This window comes from Fukomys damarensis, unplaced genomic scaffold (assembly GCF_012274545.1).
Source record: "Fukomys damarensis isolate Sample0158 unplaced genomic scaffold, DMR_v1.0_HiC HiC_scaffold_16, whole genome shotgun sequence".
Classification (NCBI taxonomy): domain Eukaryota; kingdom Metazoa; phylum Chordata; class Mammalia; order Rodentia; family Bathyergidae; genus Fukomys; species Fukomys damarensis.
In genome coordinates this window covers 132,653,251-132,673,439 of record NW_022900928.1, presented here as the reverse complement: position 1 = coordinate 132,673,439, position 20,189 = coordinate 132,653,251, and the positions used below count along the sequence as shown (strand labels likewise).

General features: G+C 51.5%; 1 protein-coding gene across 3 annotated transcripts in view; it reads left to right on the top strand.

The window, feature by feature from the left end:
- The window catches only part of Iqca1 (IQ motif containing with AAA domain 1), a 125,196-nt gene that overhangs the window by 94,511 nt on the left and 10,496 nt on the right, over window positions 1-20,189 (top strand). For 2 of the 3 annotated variants that reach the window (XM_010626120.2, XM_010626118.2), the window contains 3 exons: window positions 255-362; window positions 4,244-4,443; window positions 17,894-17,980. In XM_010626120.2, the coding sequence (XP_010624422.1) occupies window positions 255-362; window positions 4,244-4,443; window positions 17,894-17,980 (395 nt within the window). The remainder of the gene's footprint in view (window positions 1-254; window positions 363-4,243; window positions 4,444-17,893; window positions 17,981-20,189) is intronic. The other variant, XM_010626119.2, reaches the window with a different exon arrangement.

Sequence of the window (20,189 nt, the reverse complement as noted above, 5' to 3'; positions counted from 1 at the left end):
AAAAAAAAAAAAAAAAAAAAAAAAAAAAAAGACAGCAAAAGAATTAGGCTAACATAATAGTCAACATAATTCCCGGATACTATAGCTAGTACAGCCACACTTTCCTGCCTGAATTTTCCTCAAACCTTTTTTTCTGAGAAAAGATGTGCTGTTTACAAGGGCTCTCCATAACTGTGCCCTAGGACCGGAGAATGCTGAACTCGGGCTCCGGCACGGTTTCCCATCCACTGACCCTGGGGCTCCTTCCTCCACAGGCGAATACAGCTACCTGGGGACCACGCTGCGCCACATGTCCTTAGAGCCCATGCCCTCGCTTCTGGATGTGCGGCAGCTCATCACACTCTATGGGATCCTGCCGCTAGGTGAGCTGAGCTCCTGGCCCACACAGGGGCGGTGCCGCCGGCTGCCTTTCATGCTGGGCTCCTGTTTGTCACCAGCTTGACTTTTCCTGCCAGTAATTCTTGTTTTTGGAGGGGGTACCAGGGATCGAACTCAGGACCTTGGGCTTGCAAGGCAGGCGGTGGCACCACTGAGCCAAATCCCCGGCCTCGCTGGCTTTGTGTGGGTAGTGTGTTCCCGGGCTCCAAAGGGGATGGCGGGGCAGCATCTGCGCTGTCTTTGGGCCCAGGCCAGAGAAAGTCAGGGAGCCTTGCACCTCCTCCACACATGTGACCTCTGTGTCTGGGTCCCGGGTCTGCCAGACTTCTCTGCAGTCCGCCATCCTAGACCAAACCTGGAGGTGTGCCCAGTACCGTGGGAAAGGTGGCTCTCCGGTCTGTGGCTTCAGTCCCTGTGTGACCCGAACCAGCCAAGCAGGGACAGTGCCCCACTGCTGTTTGCCATAGCCAGTAAAACAGAAATTTGCCCTTGAGCTGGGCCTGGTGGGGCGCACCTGTAATCCCAGCACTTGGGTAGCTGAGGCAGGAGGATCAAAAGTTTGAGCCCAGCCTGGAAAACTTAGTGATTTAGCAAGACCCTGTCTTAAAATAAAAAATAGAGAAGGGCTGGGGGTGTAGTTCTGTGCAAAGGCCCTGGACTCAATCCCCAGCACTGAAAGAAAAAAATGAGAGAGAAAGAGACAGAGACAGAAAGAGAGAGACAGAAAAGGAAGAGGAAGAAAGACAGGAGGGAGGGAGACAGGAAGGAAGAGAGAAGTCACTGTTTCACATGCTTTCAAATGAGACGGGGTCGTGTAAGCACTTTTAACACCGTCCCACTTTCACCTAAGAACTGAAAGCTGTTTGCAAGAAATGCCTGAATCCTCTTCTAAGCTCGTGTGGGAAACAGCAAGTGGGGTTTGGGTGGAACACTTATACACAGCCAGCCAGCCGGCTGTGTAATATAAATAAGCGCCATGTTTGGGGGACAGAGTAAGTTGGTATGGACGAACCACACCCCCTGGGGGGGCAGCAGAGCCGCTCAGCCCGGGCGTGGCACCCACACCTGGCCTGTACTTCCTGGCAGGAGCTGTGTGCGTCCCACCTGACCAGAGAGCCTCTGGGAGCCACTGGGAGGGGCTGCCTTTGTAACAGAACCTGCTGTGTCCTGCAGCTGCCAGCACTGGTTCTCCAGCCGAGGACCTGTGTTCCTCCGCATCCGTCCAGAGTGCAGAAACAATCAGGAGGGGGACTGTGCACACAGGAGCGCCTGTAGGTGCCAGCCCAGACCGAGATGACCTGGACGGTGACGGCAGCCCCGTGGGCACTGTCCCTGCGCTGTGCTTGCCTTCCTGCAGTGTATGAGGGAGGACCTCCCGTGTCAGGGTGGAGTCCAGCACAGAAAGGAGCGTGGCTTTCTTCTGGGGCTCTGACAAACCTGAGCCTTCTCACAGGCCCACACGGTCATTTTCCACACCTGGCCAGGAGACAGCCCCACCCCAGGACCTCAGGTCCCAGGACCAGGCTGGAGGGCCCAACGTCCCGTGGCAGGCAGAGAAATCCCGGGATGTGTCCATCTGGGCCCAGAAGATCAGGAGGAGAGGCAGGAGGGCCAGCTTTGAACTCCTGGCAGCAAATCTCTGGCCTTTTCTTTGGAGATTCACACCCATGGTCCCATTTCCCACCAGAGCCGGGCAGGCGGACACTGTCCGGCTCTTATAGATTGGTAAGTATCTCCGAGATGGTGAGGACCAGGAAGGGGCAAATCTGGGCTCAGCACCCAGAACCTGGCCCTCTCCTACTCTGCAGTCCTCTGAAAGCTGGAGAAGGCAGGTGCTAAGAGCTAGAGCACTCCAGTCTCTCCCAGAGAACCACAGCAACAGTTATAAGCACTGCACCCCGCTGACTCCAGTTCTCCTGTAAGATCATGTGGCTCACAGAGCTGAGCACCATTTGCCTCCTGTAACAGGGCCTCAGCTCCCCTCTGACTGTAAACTCTTGGCAGCAAATATCAGATCATTTTTATTTGTGCAGGTGCGCACGTGCGCGCGCGCACACACACACACACACACACACACACACACACAGACACACGAACACACATGGCCCCCAGTCGGGGCCATACAAAGCAATCTTCCATAGTGAAGATTGGCAGAGAGGAGGACAGTGCCTGAGCTGCAAAACCAGGAGTCCTTGGGTACCTCGTGGCCCACCAGGCTGGGACATGGACACTCTTCTCTGCCACCTCATGGGCCTTGCCACCCCAGCCTTCAGGAGTGGTGGCTTGGCCGAGCCCTGTGTGCCCACCCCAAAGACCATTCGCTCAACCACATCCCACCGGAGACCTGCAAGGTGCGTGCCTGCCCAACAGGGCTACTGCTGGCATCAGGGACCCCTGCCTGGCCCAGCTGGCCAGGTGCAAGCGACGAGGTGGAGGGAAAGGATGGACAGTAACCGGCCTCTTGCGTTGGCCCTGATGACACCAGGTCCACATAGAAACCCTGGGCATGTCCCATGTTCACCAGACACCAAGCACAGAACAAACCCTGCACGAATGTGGCCAGACTCTGGACACCATGACACAGAGGGAAAAGTGTGGGGACACCGCGATGGAGCAACTTTGTCCAGCAGTAATAGATGAGTGGCTCCTCTCTTCTGGCTTCTGTCTCCTCATCATACGCTGTTGCTGACCACTAATGAGGCACGCTCACTGGATCTCACTCTAAAAAGAACTTGTTCAAAACTGTTTTCCAAGTTTATATGGAGAGCGATTTATAACTGTCAAAATTCAATTTCCAACTGTCAAGTACTGTAATGCCTCTGTTCACAAACACTTCTGTTTGCAAACAATTTGGTTGGCAAACAGAAGCAGTCCTCATAATTTTGCTTCTGGGAATCGGGTACTGAGCACAACTGTGGCCACCTTCCCCACACAAACATGAACACAGCCACCTGCCCTGGAATCGTGGGACAAATGAAGTTTGTGAACCAAGGAAGCCCTGTAAACTTCCTGTATCTTTTCAGTTATACAAGAAAGAAAGGAAAAGAATGATACCAATTACACTGGCATCTTAACAGCTGATCACAGAAAGCCTGGAAGTTGATCAAAGGCAAACTGACATGATTGTAGATGGTTCCTCCGTGATGCTGGCCAGGACTGAATGTAGCCCACCTATCAATTACCTAGTGCCCAGGAGAGCTCTGCCTGTGTTCTCTGCATCAGAGACTAAGGACATGAGTGGAGAGCTATGCGCTTGAGAGTGAAAGGTGAGACCTCTGATTGACTCCAGCTCAGCTCACCTTATCACCAAGAATCAGACCAGCTCCGCTAGACAGTCCAGAAGCAAAGGTGGGGGACCGAAGTCCTGGCCGTTCTCCGCCTGGATTGTGGCCTTCCCCTTATCTCACGAACATCACTACATGCTAGAAAGAGGGTTCTGGAAATAAACACTTCCAGCCCCTTATCACCAGTGTGTCTCCATTCCTTTCTGAACATTTCAGAAGATTTAATGTTGCTCTCAAAAAAAAAAAAAGAAAAGAAAGAAAGAAAAAGCCAGAAGTGGATAGTTATCCCCCTAATGCTCTTTTAAACGTGTGAATTTGAAAGAAGTACAAAGAAAGAGTGGGAGGGGAGAATGTGTTGAGGGATCACAAAGACCCTGGAGCCCCACCATGGCCCTGACTTACAAATTAGAGGATCAGGGAGCCCACGGGAGTGCAAGGGGTACCATAGCTGGACGTGCACTCCATGCCTTCCTCGGTGGCAGTGCTGGGGTTCCACAGTGCCCTTGCAGTCTGGGATGTCCCCACGTGAGACATGCAGGCTTTTCTGCGGGATCTTAGAGCTGTGCCCCTGCCCTTTTCAGGCTCTGCAGCAGTGCATGAGAAAGCCCCATTGGTGAAGTCGCTCCTGCTGGCCGGGCCATCCGGGGTGGGGAAGAAAATGCTGGTCCACGCCATCTGCACTGAAACGGGAGCCAACCTCTTCAACCTGTCCGCAGCCAACATCGCCGGGAAGTACCCTGGCAAGAGTGGGCTTCAGATGATGCTGCATGTCGTCTTCAAGGTACTTACAGAGTTTCTTGGTTTCCCATTCTCCTCCTGCTTTCACATCACATCAGTTCCTGCAAACACCTCTTTAAGGTCAGGAAGCGCTTAAACCTCCCCACTGGGTCCTCCTGCAAATGAATTCTGCATCCCATCTGGCTGGACATACTGCACTCAGAAAAAGCTTCTTTTTTTGCATAAATATCCTTCCATGCCACCCAGACCTGCCTACTCTGGCCACAGGAAACTTCGTAGCCCGGGTATGTCTTGTTGAAAATTAAATCCACCATTTCTTTCCTCAGCTCACCTCGCTGTAATAGTCTGCATCTGATATTTACAGGTTTTTGTATTTCTCATTGGTGTGAACTGCAGAGCTCCGTTCCTTGGGGATTGTGGTGGAGCCCACAGGTCTGCTTCCTGGGGTCCTGTAGAGTGGGTGGTGGTGAGAAATGGAACAGTTATGGGTGTGACCCACTGATAAGAATGGACGCTTCTCCCGCACACTAATGCAGCATATCAAAACAAGTGACCACAACGGGATTTCTCCCCTTAACATGTGATTCTGTCGCTGCAGCATCTGGGACATTCCCACTCTCTTTTGTTCTCTCGATAATCATGAAGGATTTGAGCCCATGGGGGCCCCACCAGCATTCCATCTTCATGCATAGCTGCTGTTTTCGTGTGCTTTGGGCCCCTTGCATAACTTCCTTTGGTGAAATGTCTGTTCATGTCATTTGCCTGCCTTTGATGGGATCCTTGGTGATGTGATTCGTGAGAGCTCTTATTGCCCTCTGGATGCAAATCTCTGTCAGACATGCATGTTGTGAGTGTGTTCTCTCATTCTGTGGCTTGTCTTTTTGTTTTCTTACTGACTTTTCCTTCTGTAATTGCTCTGTCGATGACTGACAGTGCCAGACCTTACTGCTGTGTGGATGGCTGTTTTCCTCTCAACAGGTCTGTCAGCTTTGCCTCTTCTATGCCGAGGCACCTTTGTGAGACACAGCCATGCTTAGGATGCTGCCTTCCTGATCACTTTTCCATTATAAAATGTTCCTTTTTGTCTCTGGATAATAATCCTTGTCTTGAAATCTACCTGGTCTGAAATTAATGTAGCCACATTAGCTTTCTTTAGGTTTACTGTCATATGTTTTTATACTCTTATTTTAAATGTATCTGTGTCTTTATAAAGTACCTTTCCCATAGCATGTAGTTGGTTTTTTTCTTATTTAGTCTGACAATATATGCCATTTAATTGAAGTGTTTGCTGTGTTTATATTAAATGCAATCATTCGTATAGTTATGCTATCATTTTGCTGTTTATAATCTGTTGGTTTTCTTATTCTATTTCCCTTTTCCGGCATTCTTTTAATTGCTTTTTTGTTTTTTTCTTATTTAGTCTGACAATATATGCCATTTAATTGAAGTGTTTGCTGTGTTTATATTAAATGCAATCATTCGTATAGTTATGCTATCATTTTGCTGTTTATAATCTGTTGGTTTTCTTATTCTATTTCCCTTTTCCGGCATTCTTTTAATTCCGCTTTTTTGTTGTTGTTATTTCATGTAACTATATCCTTTGTCTTTTGAGCAATGCTGTGTCCTTTATTTCTCAGTGGTTGTCCCATGGATTTTTGAGAGTCATTCTTAACTTGGTGGTTCTGTGGCATCAACGTTGTACCATTTTACACAAAGTGGGAGATCCTGGCAACAATATCATGCATTTATTATTCCCGTCCTTTAAGCTTTTATCATCACACATTTTCCACCTAGAAGTGTTACAGACACCACAGTAGAATGCCCTCTGCAATGTGTATCTCTGGTTTAGCATTTCAGAGCTCTCCATCCCTCTCAGCCAACCCACCTCTCCACCCAATGTCCTTTCCCTTTCAACTGAAGGACTTCCTTTAGCATTTCTTCTTGTGCAAGTTTGGTGATAGCAAATTTCCTCAGCTTCAATTCATTTCTCTTAGATTTCCTTCACATTGCCTTTACTTTTTAGGGATATTTTTGCCAGTAAGGAATTCAGAGGTGGCATATCATATCCTCAGCATCATTCCATTGTCTTCTGACTTCCATTATTTCTAAGAAAATGTTCCCAGACATTTGAATTATTTATCTCCTACCTGTAATGTGTCATTATTCTCAGAATGTTTCTAAGGTTATCTCTTTATTTTGCTTTTTACCAGTTCAACTATTATATGGCTAGGCACTCTTGTCTGTTGTTTGTTGTATTTGTTCTGCTTGTGGCTTGCTATATGCACTGAGCCTAAAAATATATGTTTTAAACCAAATTTAGAGAATTGGGGCTATTTCCCCCCAAAAAAACATATTTTGACCTGTGCTGTCTTTCCTGTTGCATACAATTTACTTATTACTGCTCCACAAGTCACAGAGCATTATCTCTAATTCCCACATTGAATAATTTCTCCTAATCCATATTTAAGTCAACCTAACCTTTCTTCTACCATTTCCAAACTGTTGATAAACTCATCTTATAGGTTTTTTATTTCTGATATTATACTCTCCAGTTCTAGAATTTGCACTTGCATATTATGATTGATTTTCATTTATCTGCTGCAGTTCTCCACGTGTTCATTCAATATGACCATCTTTGCCTTTAAGTCTTTGATCTTAAAGTTGCCCTGTGGTCCTTATCTGATTTTTCCTATAGGGAACATCCTGGAGTTCACTGTTTGACTAATCTTTCTTGAGTATGCATCACACATTTCTACTTCCTCATATGGCTAATAACTTTTAATATACATTAGACGCTGTGCAGAAGCCCCAAAGCAAGCTGAGCTTCATTCTAGTAAGCAGTTAAATTGCTGGCTGATCCACTTGAACTTGGAGAGGCTTCGTCTCCTGTGTCATTAATATCAGTTTGTTTTGATTTTGCCCTGGTCCTAGGCAACTGCCTTAGGTCTTCCCTTCGAGGTTGCAACGGAAGCACTGTTCACCAAGCACCTCTGATTGGCAGTGGAAGGTTTGGGCTCAGTTGTTTCAGTTTTCCCACTGCTGCTCTTCACTGAGGTCTGCTCTGCTGTACACACTTCACAGACCAGCTGATGCTTTAGAGATGAGCTGCACTTTGAAGCCTCCAAGCTCTTAGCCCTAAGGTCTTCACAGGAAAAGTAAAAGAAACCCATCCTTTTGCCAGAAAGAGCACCTGAATCTGTTCTTCCTGAACATTCGGTTCTGTTGACATTTGACACTGTCGAGTAGCAGACAGAAGCCCATAAACACAAAAACAGCGTTTTCTAAGCAATTAAATATCCCAGATGTTGCTGTACACTCCACTGTGTACCAACACACTCGACTCTCACAGCCTATGAGGCAGGGCCTGTCACTGTTCACATTTTCCTGGTAAAAAAGCAGAAGCACAGTGCCTTTCCTGGGCTGCAGTGCTGCTGTGTGACCTCGCATAGACCAGCCCATGGCCTGCAGTACTGGAACCTCGTTTGGCAGCTCACCTGGGGATGGGCGGCACTCCAGGTCTCTTTTCCTGCTCACCAAGTGGGGCAGAGCCAATGCCATCCTGATCACTGCATCCTCACTCTACGGGGTTATCTGTTCCTATTGCTGAGAGCCTTTGTCTTGATATCAGATGAGCTATCTTTGTACTTAGTGAAATTATCACAAACTGACATTATGAGGACCACAAAATGCTGAATGTCAAATAATTAACATGTGGAGCCACACATTTATCGAGCCAAGCAGCCTTATGTCAGAGTGCCTGACACACACCTCATTAAGCTTCACCTTTCCTGTGTGTGTAACTGATTAATGAGAGACCCGGAGGCCTGGGGAGTGGGGCATTCAATTAGAAATGGAGCATCTCAGCGAGGCCACTGTGCTCCTGGTGACTGACAGAGAAGCCATCTGCATTGCAAAGAGGTATTTGCTTTTAATTAAGGGAAGGGGGAGGGCTGGCAGTGACGAGCAGGAAGCTGGAGCTTGTCACTGTCACTGTGTGTGCAAAGCGAAAGGCGCAGGCCAGGGTGGGAGGACAGCAAAACAGGGATCTGTGGGGTTTGCTGGAGAAGGTGGGAAAACAGCAGGGCCAGACTGCTCATCGCCTCTCCTCGTAAAGAATTCCTGCTTGTGACTTAGTCTCTGGAGAGGGAAGAACTAGACTGTAGGGAAACGGTTGGGGGTTCCTTGGGGGACTGTTGGTGACATCCCTGAAAACACACCAGGGAAGCTGTCACTGGTTTGCTGCACGACCCGAATTCAGGTCCCTTCTGTTACCATCGTTTTGTAAAGGGTTGCTTTCTTTTACAGACAATAACTGAACAGGATGCCAAGTGAGGAAAGAGCATTTCCTTTAAGAAACATGTTTATTGCACAAGTAAACAGCTGTCATTTCACATTATCTGTGAGAACAAAGCTACGTGTGGAAAAGGAGATGAGGGTCTTGGAAAATTAGAAATATATTCATCTAATGTATGAATACCTAGGGTAACAATGATGACTGTTGAATGCGTGTTTCACAGACTAAAGGAGTCATGAGGCAGAACTATTCATTACCCATGACCAATGCGCCAGCACCAGCCTCGTCTGGGTCCAGGGGCTGGGGGACTTTTGTTTTGTTTATCGTTGTGGTCATTTTGTGTGCTTGTTCTGGTACTGGGGGCTGAGTCTGGGAATGCTGAGCTGTACGCCAAGCCTTTTTGAGACAAGGTCTTGCTAAGGTGCTCCAGCTGAACTTGATCTTCCCATCTCGTGCCTGGACTTTTACAGTAGTAAATCAAGGGACAGAGGAGTAGAAGGGGCTTTTGTTGACCTCCAGCCAGGAGTGAGGCCGGTGCCAAGGAGTGTTACACCTTCTTTCCCTTTGAATTGTGCCAACACCCTGATGAGACAGGAATTAACATCCCCACTTTACAAATACGAAAATTATGTTTCAGAGTGCTGGATTTAACCAAAAATACAAAGGAACCAGAAGGGCTGGAGTCTAGATATAAGCCTAGCCTGACTCAAAAGCAATCACACTGGCCCCAGCTGGCTCTGGGCAAGGGTGGGCTTCCTGCCCTGCCCCAGGGGAGCTCCAGGGCCGAAGGTCAGCTGGGAGGAGCAGCTCCTGGGTCCCCTGGGGACCTCCTCTCCTGCGGAGACCCCTGGGGACCCCCTCTCCTGATTCCCATCTGCAGAGTCGCTTTCTCCACAGCCACGGCTCTGACCCCCAGTCCCCAACTAGAGCAGGGAGCCCGGGGAAACTCATCAGCCTGCGCTCAGGGGCAGGGAAGAGGTGCTGTCTGCCCGCTGGAGTTCTGGGCTCCTCTTCCTCCTCCTGCCCAGGGACCTGACCGCCCCCGGGGCCAGCATTAGAGAGTGGCCCAGGAGCAGAGGGCTGGGTGGTCTCCAGCCGAGGGCAGGATGGGTGGGGTAAGTATGTGAGTCTCTGCTCCACTCAGGACAGGCCAGTGAGGGCCCCGAGCAGAGATCTGAGGGGAGAGGGAGGGGGAGGGCCCGGCCTTAGGTGCAGCGGCAGATGTGAAGCTGCAGGACTTGTTACCTAAGTCCTGCGTGGGTCTGCTTGGAGAAGGCGAGGTCCCCTTCCACAGGGAAGGCAGTTCCAGGCGGAGGGACAGAGCACAGACAGGCATCAGGACATCAGGACCTCTTCTTCTTCTTCTTTTTTTTTTTTTTTTTTTTTTTTTTTTTTTTTTTTTTTTTTTTGCACTGGGGAGGGCCTTTTCTTTTTTAACACAGAAAAAAAATTTTTATTTAGCAATACTGGAGACCAAACCCAAAACCTTTTTTCACTGACCTACATTCCCAGCCCCCAGCCCTTTTTTGTCTTTTATTTTAAGACAAGGCTTCACTGGTTTTCCCAGATTGGGCTCAAATTAGCAATCTGCCTGCCTCAGTCTCCCAGAATGCTGGGGTTACAAGCACCTGGCTGCAGAATTTGTTTTTAAAGCAATTGAAAGAACATGGAGTTCCCATACACAGGTGTGATCAAAAACTACGATGAATGTTTAAATTTAAAATTTGTATTATGGTGAAAGACACAAAGCCATCAACGTCCTTCAGAGCATTTCCCCTTGCCTCTAGCACACTTATCATTCTTGCCACTTCTGGAAGCAGTTCTGGAGTCCTCTCCTGTGTCTTTTCAAAGACCACACCCATCGGATATCTCTGCGGTGGGGTGCGGGCCCCAGGGTGGCCAGCGAGGCCTCTGCCCTGGCTTCCACTGGCCCAGAATAGCAGCCCTTGGTCCTGAGGGGACAGTGCAGAGAGCCCAAGTGGGTGAAGGGATCGAAACCAAGTCATGCAGGGACCGTTCTCAAAATCTGGGACACCTTCACCTGCAAAGACAAAAAAAAAGGAAAAAAGAAAGGACAAAGCCCCATGACTGAGGGCCGGGTAGTGGTACAGTGGGTGGCAGGCTGTTACTAGACAGGGGCTCTGAGAGGAAGGAAGCAAGGGACGGCCTCCATGTGCCCCAGGGACAGCTTTACCTGCAGGAGGGAGGGTGCAGGGCAGGGTGTGAGAACGCACCTCAAGGCTGTCAGTCAGGGCACACAGAGGCTCCTGTGGGGCCGGGCTGGATGCCACAGATGGAAAAGAATTTGTACCTAAGCCAGAAGTGCATGGGGAGCCTGGGAGATTCCCGGGAAGGTGACAGGGCTGTGCACGCCCGCAGGGCCTGGCTTCCCCAGCTGGCCAGGCCCTGGGAAGACCTGGTGAGACCTTGCGTGCAGTGACATAGTGAGCAGCCAGCAGGGGCGACTTCGCTGTGTGGTGAGACAGATGGCGGGCCTGGTGCCACCATCCTAACTCCCTGCCCTTGGATACTCCAGGATCGTCAGTACAGCACCCGTGGGTGCCTGCAGCTCTTGCTGACCTGCTGCCCAACGTGTGACCCATCAGAGCAACTGCCCACCCCATCCCTTACCCCCTGCACACCCAGCTCCCTCTGTTTCTCTCCTCTGCCTCAGTCTGCCTTCCTTTCCACCCAGGGTCAGCCCAGCCAGGCTCCTGACCCTCTCCTGATTGTCTTTTACAAATTAATCTGTTAAGCCAACTGTTTATAAAGTAATCAGTTAAGCCAACCTCCAGGCAACACTTGAAATAAATAACACCTGTGATGATACTGAAAGGTGTCACAGGGAAATAGAAATTCACGGTGTCATTTTTAAATAGCAGGAGGCAGAACAGAAGGACTTCACATATGGAGTGTGTTTTAAAAGACTCCAGGGGACCACAGTACAGGAATGTGAGCCCCCCAGTAACCTACAACCACCTCAACTCCCATCCCCCAGCTCAGCAGCACCTGGGCACCCAGTCCCAGGAGGCCACACAGGCAAGGTGTCCCCTCCTCCTGCCTGGGAGCCCACACCTCACAGATCCTGCATCGCAGGTGTGGGGCAAAGGAACAAGTGTTCCTTGCCAGTTTGGTAAACTGAGGGGCTTTGTCTGGAAAAAGTGAAGCTGCGTTGTTCCTTTTGTTCCTACAGCAAGCAGAAAGGGCCCCTGCCAGGGAGCCTGAAAACCCTGGGAGCAGCTCAGTAACTCAAGTGCCAAAACCCGGTGAGCTTCAAGCGCTAGGCCCCCTTGTCCAAGGTGCTGCTCCCGATGGTGACTGTTCAGTGATGTCCCTTGGAGGGTGAAAAAAACCAAACCCACAAGACCCCGCGGGGATGGAAAGGCCTGATGGAAAAGCACTCTGGAAACTCGGCCGATTCCCATTGGCACAGAACGCGGAGCCCATGGTGACATTTGATGGGACTGAAGAGCCCTCTGCTGGCAGTTCCGGTGAACTGTCCCATACAACTTCCGCGAAGTCCAATTATGAATTAATTACATTTAATTGCCCATGACCTCAAACTATCTGTGGGTAATTTAAGAGAACCCTTTGCATAGCTAAATGGAAATTAAAAGAGCAAAGGATACCATTTTTCATTAGCAAATTGGCAGAGCTTTTTATGGTGAATACTCCTGGAGGAGCAGGGCACAGGAGACCAGGCAGGCACTCCAGTACTGCTGCAGGGGTGCAGACAGGTCTGCCCTGGGGTAGACAGGCAGATGCCCTGGAGGGTGGTGTGTCCCTTCTGCCCAGCAGATTCCCTCTACGGGAATGACGGACTGCTCGCTGAAATGCTCCTCTGAGCAGATAGATTTGGGGCAAGGGCAGAAGTGGTTTAGATGTTCAGAAACAAGAAGAACCGAGGACAGTGGTGGCTCGAGTTAACATGGTGAGAGAGGATAAGCTTCATACAGAGCAGACCACGAAGTGTGCAGGGCAGCGTGGGAGGAGTGATCCCACTGTTGCACCTGTGGGCAGGGCAAGGGGCGGTCGGCAGACGGAGCAGGGGAAGGCATCGCCTGTGCAGGTCCCTGCACTCTGAAACTCTCGCTGATGAATGGGAGCCGCTGTAACACTGCTAGAAGGAAAAGACCATCTCCTAGCACGGGCACCTGCCTGGCACACCTGCCCAGGACTCTACCCCACCTAGAGCAGGCCCTACCTACCCCCAGGCGCCAGGGTGAGGAGGACCAGTCCCGCTCCCCACCACATCCCATCTGTCCACCCTCAGCCCTGCACCCACCTCCCCAGGCTCACCGTCCACCCACCCTTTGGAAAGAACTCTCCTGTCCTCTCCGCCTCTGTCCCAGGCATCCCTCCGCAGCCTGCGCCCTGGCTTTTGCCCCTCTATTTCTGCCACAGCCACTGGCAACCCCCTCATTTCCAAGCCCCCAGCAGCACTGTGCACCACCAGCCACTCCCATCCTTCCCCTCCATCTTCTCCTAGCATCAAGGATGGCCCTGTGTCCTGTGACCTGGATTCTCCCCTCCCCTCCTCCTCCACTGTGTCTTCCGTTCAGGCCCCAGACCCCCAGCCCTCCTCCTGCCTCATCCCACCTCCCCCATCTCTGCTGCCCCTCCCTCTGCTTCCCAGGCTCCCATCCCTCCTTCTCCTAGACCCTTCCATGCTTCCTACCTGCTCTCTGCCCTCAGGCTCATGGTGGCCCAGCCTGACTCGCCATTTCCTCCCGGCGTCTTCTGACTCACCATCCCCTCCTCCAGGCACACCACAGCCGGTCCCCACCAAGCCTGGCCAATTCTGCCCTCACTCCACCCCCTGCCCTCCCCAGCACCACCCTCTTGGGCTGTCATGTCCCCAGCAGAAGCTTCTGACCGCCCCCCGTCCCTGCATCCCATCATCCCCAGATCATAGCAGGCTTCATATGGTCACTGGATGGGTTTTTATATCACAGAGGATCAAAATTTCTGATTGAAATCTTCCCACATTCTTCTCACCTCTGGGTTACTAAAGCATAGCCATAGCCTCTCTGGCCTTTTCTAGATGCACCCCCCGAGCCGGGGGCCCCATTCCCTGCTGTCCTCAGCATGTGGCACACCCCACCCCAGCCAGGACCTTCTGGAGACCTTGGAGGTCGGCCTGATGTAGCCTCCCATCTTAGTCACTTTTCTTGTTGCTGAGACAAAAATACCCAACACCCAAAGTTGAAGAAGGAAAGGTGCGTTATATTTTACAGTTTGCAGAGGTTTCAGTTCATAGTTGGCTCCAAGGCAAGGTGGCACGGCAGAGGAGCGAGGAAGAAGAGGAGGAGGAGGAGGAGGAGGAGGAGGAGGGGGTGGGTAAGGCAGCAAAACAGCCAGCAGTGACCCCGGCAGCCTTCTTTCTGTCCCTATGTATCTTATCCAAGCTGTACCCCCTTAGGGCTGGTAGCACCCTTAATCCTACCCAGAACTGAGCCAAACCAATCAGTGGACTGATCTAGTAATCACACTTCCTTGATGGGACATCAATGCCCTGGAGGACAAGATGATTACAACTTCTGTGACCTTCCTGTTGGGGAAAGGATGACAGGGGATGACACGGGACAAGGTCAGGATGCTTTGGAGCAGGCACGTGTGTCCCATGGCAACAACTACAGAGCCCTGCTGCGTAACAGCAGGAGGTCAGGCAGGCACTGGCGTTGCTTAGGCCCTACATCCAGCCCTCGCCCGTACAAGGGGCCTGTGTCCAGGGGGACCTGCAGTAGGTGTTGTCCTGCAAATGCAGGCACTCTCCTGTTACTGGCAAAGACCTCTCTTGGGAAGTGTTTTCTGTTTCTTTCTATAACAGTCGCACCCTTCCAAAGCCCTTCACACAGCCTGAGTGTCCCCAGCGCAGGTGACTGGCTTGGGAAAGGGAACCCTTTGCAGGTGGGTGCTAAGAAATGCAGGAAGCGTGGAATTCCCCCGCCGGCCCACAGGGGCAAGCAAGTGAAAGGAACAGAGTTAACTTCCACATCCAGTGGAATGGTTCGCCCGAGGGTCCAAACAACCACAACTCAAGCCAGCAGTGGCCCTGCCAGTCTCAGCACAATCCCAAGCTCTTGAATCCCTTGGGTCTAGAGTCCATGTGCGTTTTGTTTTTGTTTTTTGTTTTCGGTACTGGGGTTTGAACTCAGGTCCTTGCACTTACAAGGCAGGCAGCAGAACCACTGAACTACATCCCAGGCCCTCCATGTGCATTTTGCTTGGCTCACAGCAGGACGAGAAGGGCAACAGTAACACACCGGGGCTCCTGTCTGCAGTTCCCATTAGGAAAAGCCCACTGAGAGGCCAGAGGCTCAAGGATTTCCCACCAGGGAAAATCCACTCCTTGCTAACTGGATGCGGGAGAGGGGTGGCCCTGGCTTTGGCAAGGATACAACAGCCTTAAACACAGCCATTGTTGCTGCGAGAATGGCTTTTCCAGTGGTCTCAGTGTAAACTAAGATGCTTAAGAGGGACTGAAAAGAATTAAGATGTTCGTCTGTGTTATTCCAAAGTGTCTTTCTCCTAAGAAGCTTAAAACCCTTCACACATAGCACCTCATTGTCTTATTTACTTTTGGGACAAGAAGTAGAGAGGCTTTTGACTTTAAAGCCACAGTAGCTCTTAGCAAGCCCACTTTGGTGAGGTCCCTCTGCCTGCAGCGGGCACCATGTTGGAAGGAAGGTGGGGGCCTGAGAGGCAATGGAAGAGCGGAGGGGGACGAGAGGCTCCAGGAGGCACAATGATGGCCTTTGGACCGTTAGCTGGGGGGAAGCTAAGGTGGGCACCCACGTCTATGACTTGGACGGCCAGACTGTGGGGAACCAACAGGAGGCGGGACTTCGGGGTGGAGAGAGGAGAGGTCAGTTTTGGCCCGTGTTACATCCAGAAGCTTCTAGAAGGCAGGCACCACATTGGCCTGTGACACTAGGGAGGGTGGGGCCTGAGCTGCTGGCGTGGGTTTTGGCATCCTTACCGCAGGAAGCTAACGGAAGCCCCTGGAGGGCTGGAGAGTGGGACAGCTGGGCCAGGACTGAGAAAGCCAAGCCGTGTGTCCAAGCGAGCTCTGGAAGACTGAGCACTGAGGCTGTGGATTCGGGCCTCAGCCACACGACAGCACCAGCTAGGGAGCTCGACACCACTGGTGCTGGACAGCAACCCCCTCGCTCCAGGCTGGTCCCTGCCGCCTCTGACTAGGAAGGCTGGCATCGCTGCCAGGGTTCCCAGTGGCGGGCGACACTGCTGTGCTCAGGCAGGGCCACGTCCTGTGCCTCTTCCTTCCTCTTTGCACTAATGGAGAGCCCGGTGCCCGCGCACGGCGCCTGCTCAGTGGGCTGGGCGGACCCATGCTCCCTCCCATGCGCCTCTGGGCCTGTGTCGGACCCGAATTCGTGGTCTCCTGCCCAGGGGCTCCTCTCCATCTGCATTTCCCTCACAACTTTCCTAGGAGAGTCACAGCGTGTTTAAGCCAGAAATTCGCTTAACAAGTTGCTTTGACATCTCAGAGAGCTGATTTTATTAAATAAAGGCTCATAGATGAGGGAAAGAGAAGACCGGAGGAGCTCTCCATCCTGCAGCCTTTTCCATCTTATTTCATGAAAGCCCCAGCAGATGGTTAGTTCAAGATTGTGAGCTTGCTGCTAGGCAGGAGAAACCTTGCACACAGCACCCTGGGGACAGCACTGCAGTGTGCTGGTCACAGCCCTCGCCTGGAGTTAAGGAGCAGGGACACCGCACACAGGCGTGCACTAATGATTTGCTCCCTCAGCTCCACAGTGGATTTTGTGATGGTCTTTTTCTCCAGCCAGGAAAGAAGCAATAGCTATGTAGACTCTGGTGGCCACGGTGCAGGCCAACCCAAAGTCAGCAGGCAGAGGGCTGCACGTCTGGGGCTTGGTCCAAGCAGGAGAAGCAATAGCCCATGAAAAGAAGAAGCAGGGTGTGTGGGAGTAGCAGTGAGGGGCTTGGGTCTGAACCCCACTGTTTCACACCCTGAGGGTCTGGGTTCTGTGGAGCAGAGACCCTGAGGCTGCTGCTGTCTGCATTCTTGGAGAAGAGCAGAGGGGACCGTGCTGTGGCCTCTGGGTCCCTCTGCAGTGGTGCATGCTGCTTGACAAGGATCACATGCTCCCAGAGACCCACAAAGGAGGCGGCGCCAGTCCCTGGCAGCTCTAATGTGCACACCTGCTGGCGCCCAATCGTGGCCTTCCTGTAGGTACTGCTTGCCCTGTGCTGGGGACTAAAATGTAAGGTTCTGAATTCTTAGATTCTGTGACTCTGGATCTAAAACTGTCACGGCTCCCCAGTGGTGCTTGGCTGGTGCTGTCTTCTCTCTGAGGGTCCCAGCCCTCTGGGGAACCAAACTGCAATGGCCCCAGTGTTAGGCTGCCCAAGGATTGAGTTCAGGCAAGGTCCACTCTGAACTTGAGGATGCAAAGTCTGTTTTCCAGCCCCTACTTGCCACTTGGTACACAATGCTGGAGAAAATGGCACGATCCACTCATTGAGTGACTGTCTTGGTGTAAAATCATACCTGCTGCCTTAATGATGTTTTAAGAAATGTATAAATAGGAATACATAACACAGAATTCGCTGCAGCCGCAATGGCTTTTATCTGTCACAATTTTGCACAAAGCACAAATTGTTGCAAAAATACCTGAACTCTGCTGTCATGGGGGTGCTTTGAAGAGATTGTTAGGTGTGTGGCAATTATTCACGGGCCAGGCTAAGGCCCTGCCCGACTCTGTCGCAAAGCCCTGCTTGCCCTGGAGGGGCTCAGAGCTGTCTTCTCTGGGGAGCCTGGGCCACAAAAGCACAGTGGACAAATAGCGTGGCAGGGGCCGTTGTGCTGAAACTGGTTTTCTCCTGGCAGCAAACTTGAATAAACCTGGGAATGGCAAGTAGGCTGTGATTAAAACTTATGGCCCAGTTCCCATTCATTTTCAGCAGATAATGCTTGGTTTATTTCAAGCCAAAAAGACTCACGGTCCTAGAACAGAATGTGTGTGCATCAAGGCAGGCCCGAGGGGTGGAGGGGAGGCCATAGACGAAGGAGCACAGGGATGCAAAGGGAAGCTCAGGCGGGCACATGGCCCAGGCACCTCGAAGCCCTGCCAGCCGCCACGTCCCGGGTACCCCACTGTTCACGAGGGCTCAGCAGTTCACCACCTAAGCTACACTTTCTCCTCTGCAGGTGGCCCGACAGTTTCAGCCCTCTGTGGTGTGGATCGAAGACACAGAGAAAACCTTCTACAAAAAAGTTCCCAATGCTGAAAAGCTGGTGAGGGCTTTTCTGTCCTTCTTTCCTTGACCTTTCCTTCGGGGGGGGGCTGTACGAGACACCACCCCACTTTTTTGAGACAATCTTGTCTTTTCGATACAAAAAGAAGTGGGGTTTTTTAATCTCCTGCACCTGTTCCTCTCTCTCTCTCTCTCTCCCTCTCCCTCTCCCTCTCTCCTCCCTCCCTAAGTGCTTGTCTGCATTTGAAAGGATCCAGGAGTCTGATCTTAGGAGGCACAATTTAGAAGAAAATGGAAGAAAAGGAAAAGTTTAAAGGAGGAGGTAGATTTTTTTTTTCAGCCCAAAAAATTTTTCAGAGGGAAGCAATCATTGAGAGAACCCTGCTCAGTTAAAGCCACTGGCACACATAGCAGTTATTATTAGGATTTCCTATTGTTCATAATAATAAATAGCAAAAGACCTGAAATTTATGAACAAAGAGCTCAACAGAACTGCTAAGTGCAGCTTTGCCCCCGCAGCCCTGTTCCAATTGCTTCCTTCCTTCTTTTCTCTCTCCTCAATGGCCCCCTCCCCCGCACTTCCCCTGCAAATCACCAGCAAATTTCTCACAAGTTAAAAAAAATTGCAGATACACACGATTGTTATTCCACATCAATTTGGACCAAAGCAAATAGTGGTTAACTGTGAATTTCTGATGAAGTTCATAAGGATTTTAATCACTTTTGATCCTTATGTATTATACATCATTTTTAGCAGGTAGAGATGATTTGGGTAGAGAATGAAAGCTCAATCTTTTCTTCTCCAAATGAGCCTTGATTGCTCTGTCATTTCAAAAACTCTTAGGAGGACTCATTTATTATTTAATCTGGGAATCTAGCAGTTAGCGCCCTCTGCTGGACAAGCTGCTACATTGAGGAAGAAGAGGAAAAGGTCGAAAAATGGATGGGCAGGAAACATGGTGAACCAGACCCCAAGTCCAGAGACATCCGGGCTGAGCACAACCTAAGCAGTCAACACGTTTGGCTCGCTGATGGGCAGGACCACAGGAGGGAGAGGACCAAGGTGATGATAACAGACCCACATCCCCAGGTCCTTTGTGATCTCTCTGGTCCCCAGAAATGTAGGCCCTCTCTGCTTTATTCCTGGGGGACATCAAGGCCTTCGGGGGGCCCAGTTCTCACTAGGGGCAAGTCAGACATTTAGTCTGGTCACTCCCACCTTAGAAGACCCATGGCTGTCCTGGGGTCCGCTGCACGGGACAATGGGAATCAGGTGCTGGGCACATCTCAGACACCTGTGCCACACAGCTTCCCAAGCCAGAACATCCCCAAGGCCCAAAGGCTGTGCCATCCTGATTGGACAGCTGCAACAGCTGCACAGGTCCTGCCAGCAGCCTGGCCAGCTCTGCCCTGCAGGAGAGGGCAGGGGTCCCACCAGCCACGCTGCTGGGCCCACCCTGGGAGCAGAACAAGTTCCTGTTGCCCTCCTGCGTCTCCATGGCAGGGGGCCAAGCTCTGTCTTCCTCCTCCTGGCCCTCTGAGTCTCCTGAGCCTGACCCAAGCTCTCAGCCTCCAGGAGCACCACGAGCAGCAGGGAATCACAGGCGGCCAGAGGACCTCTCAAGGCAGCATTGCCGGCACCTCAGCTGCATGGCTTGCTACACAAGAACACAGTGCTCCCACCCACCCCAGACACTGTTGCAAAGGTCCCCATGGTCCCCCAAACACCGAGGCCCCAAGAAGCGTGTCCATCTGCAAAGAAACCGGGAAGCTGGGATGGCCAACTGGCCACAGCCACAATACCCATTGCAGGGTCCACCTGTCCCGAGTTGCTGGATTTGCAGGATTCCCAGGAGCATCCCTTGAGAGAGAAATCTGTCATAGTGTGGGACTCTAGCTCCAGGGCCCCTTCCGGGTGACATGAGGGGTGCTTGCTGGGTCATAATCAGTGAGGCGATGGAGGTCGCCTGCTGCCCATGGTGGCTCCTGAGCCGGAGCCCTGCCTGTGGGGATAGGAGGCCCTGACACCTGGGACAGCGGCGGCAGGGAGCAGAGGCTGGGCACACACCACAGGGCACCCTGGGAGCTGGCTCTGCTGTCTTTTTATAAGACAGCAGAGGGTGCGCAGCCGGAGGGGCGTGCTGGGACTCCGAACTATCTGAAGGCAGGGCCAGGCTGGAGGTCGCTGAGTGCAACTAAGTTTCCCCCTTTGCCCGCAGGGTGAGCCCTCTTTGTACCACCCTTGGCCC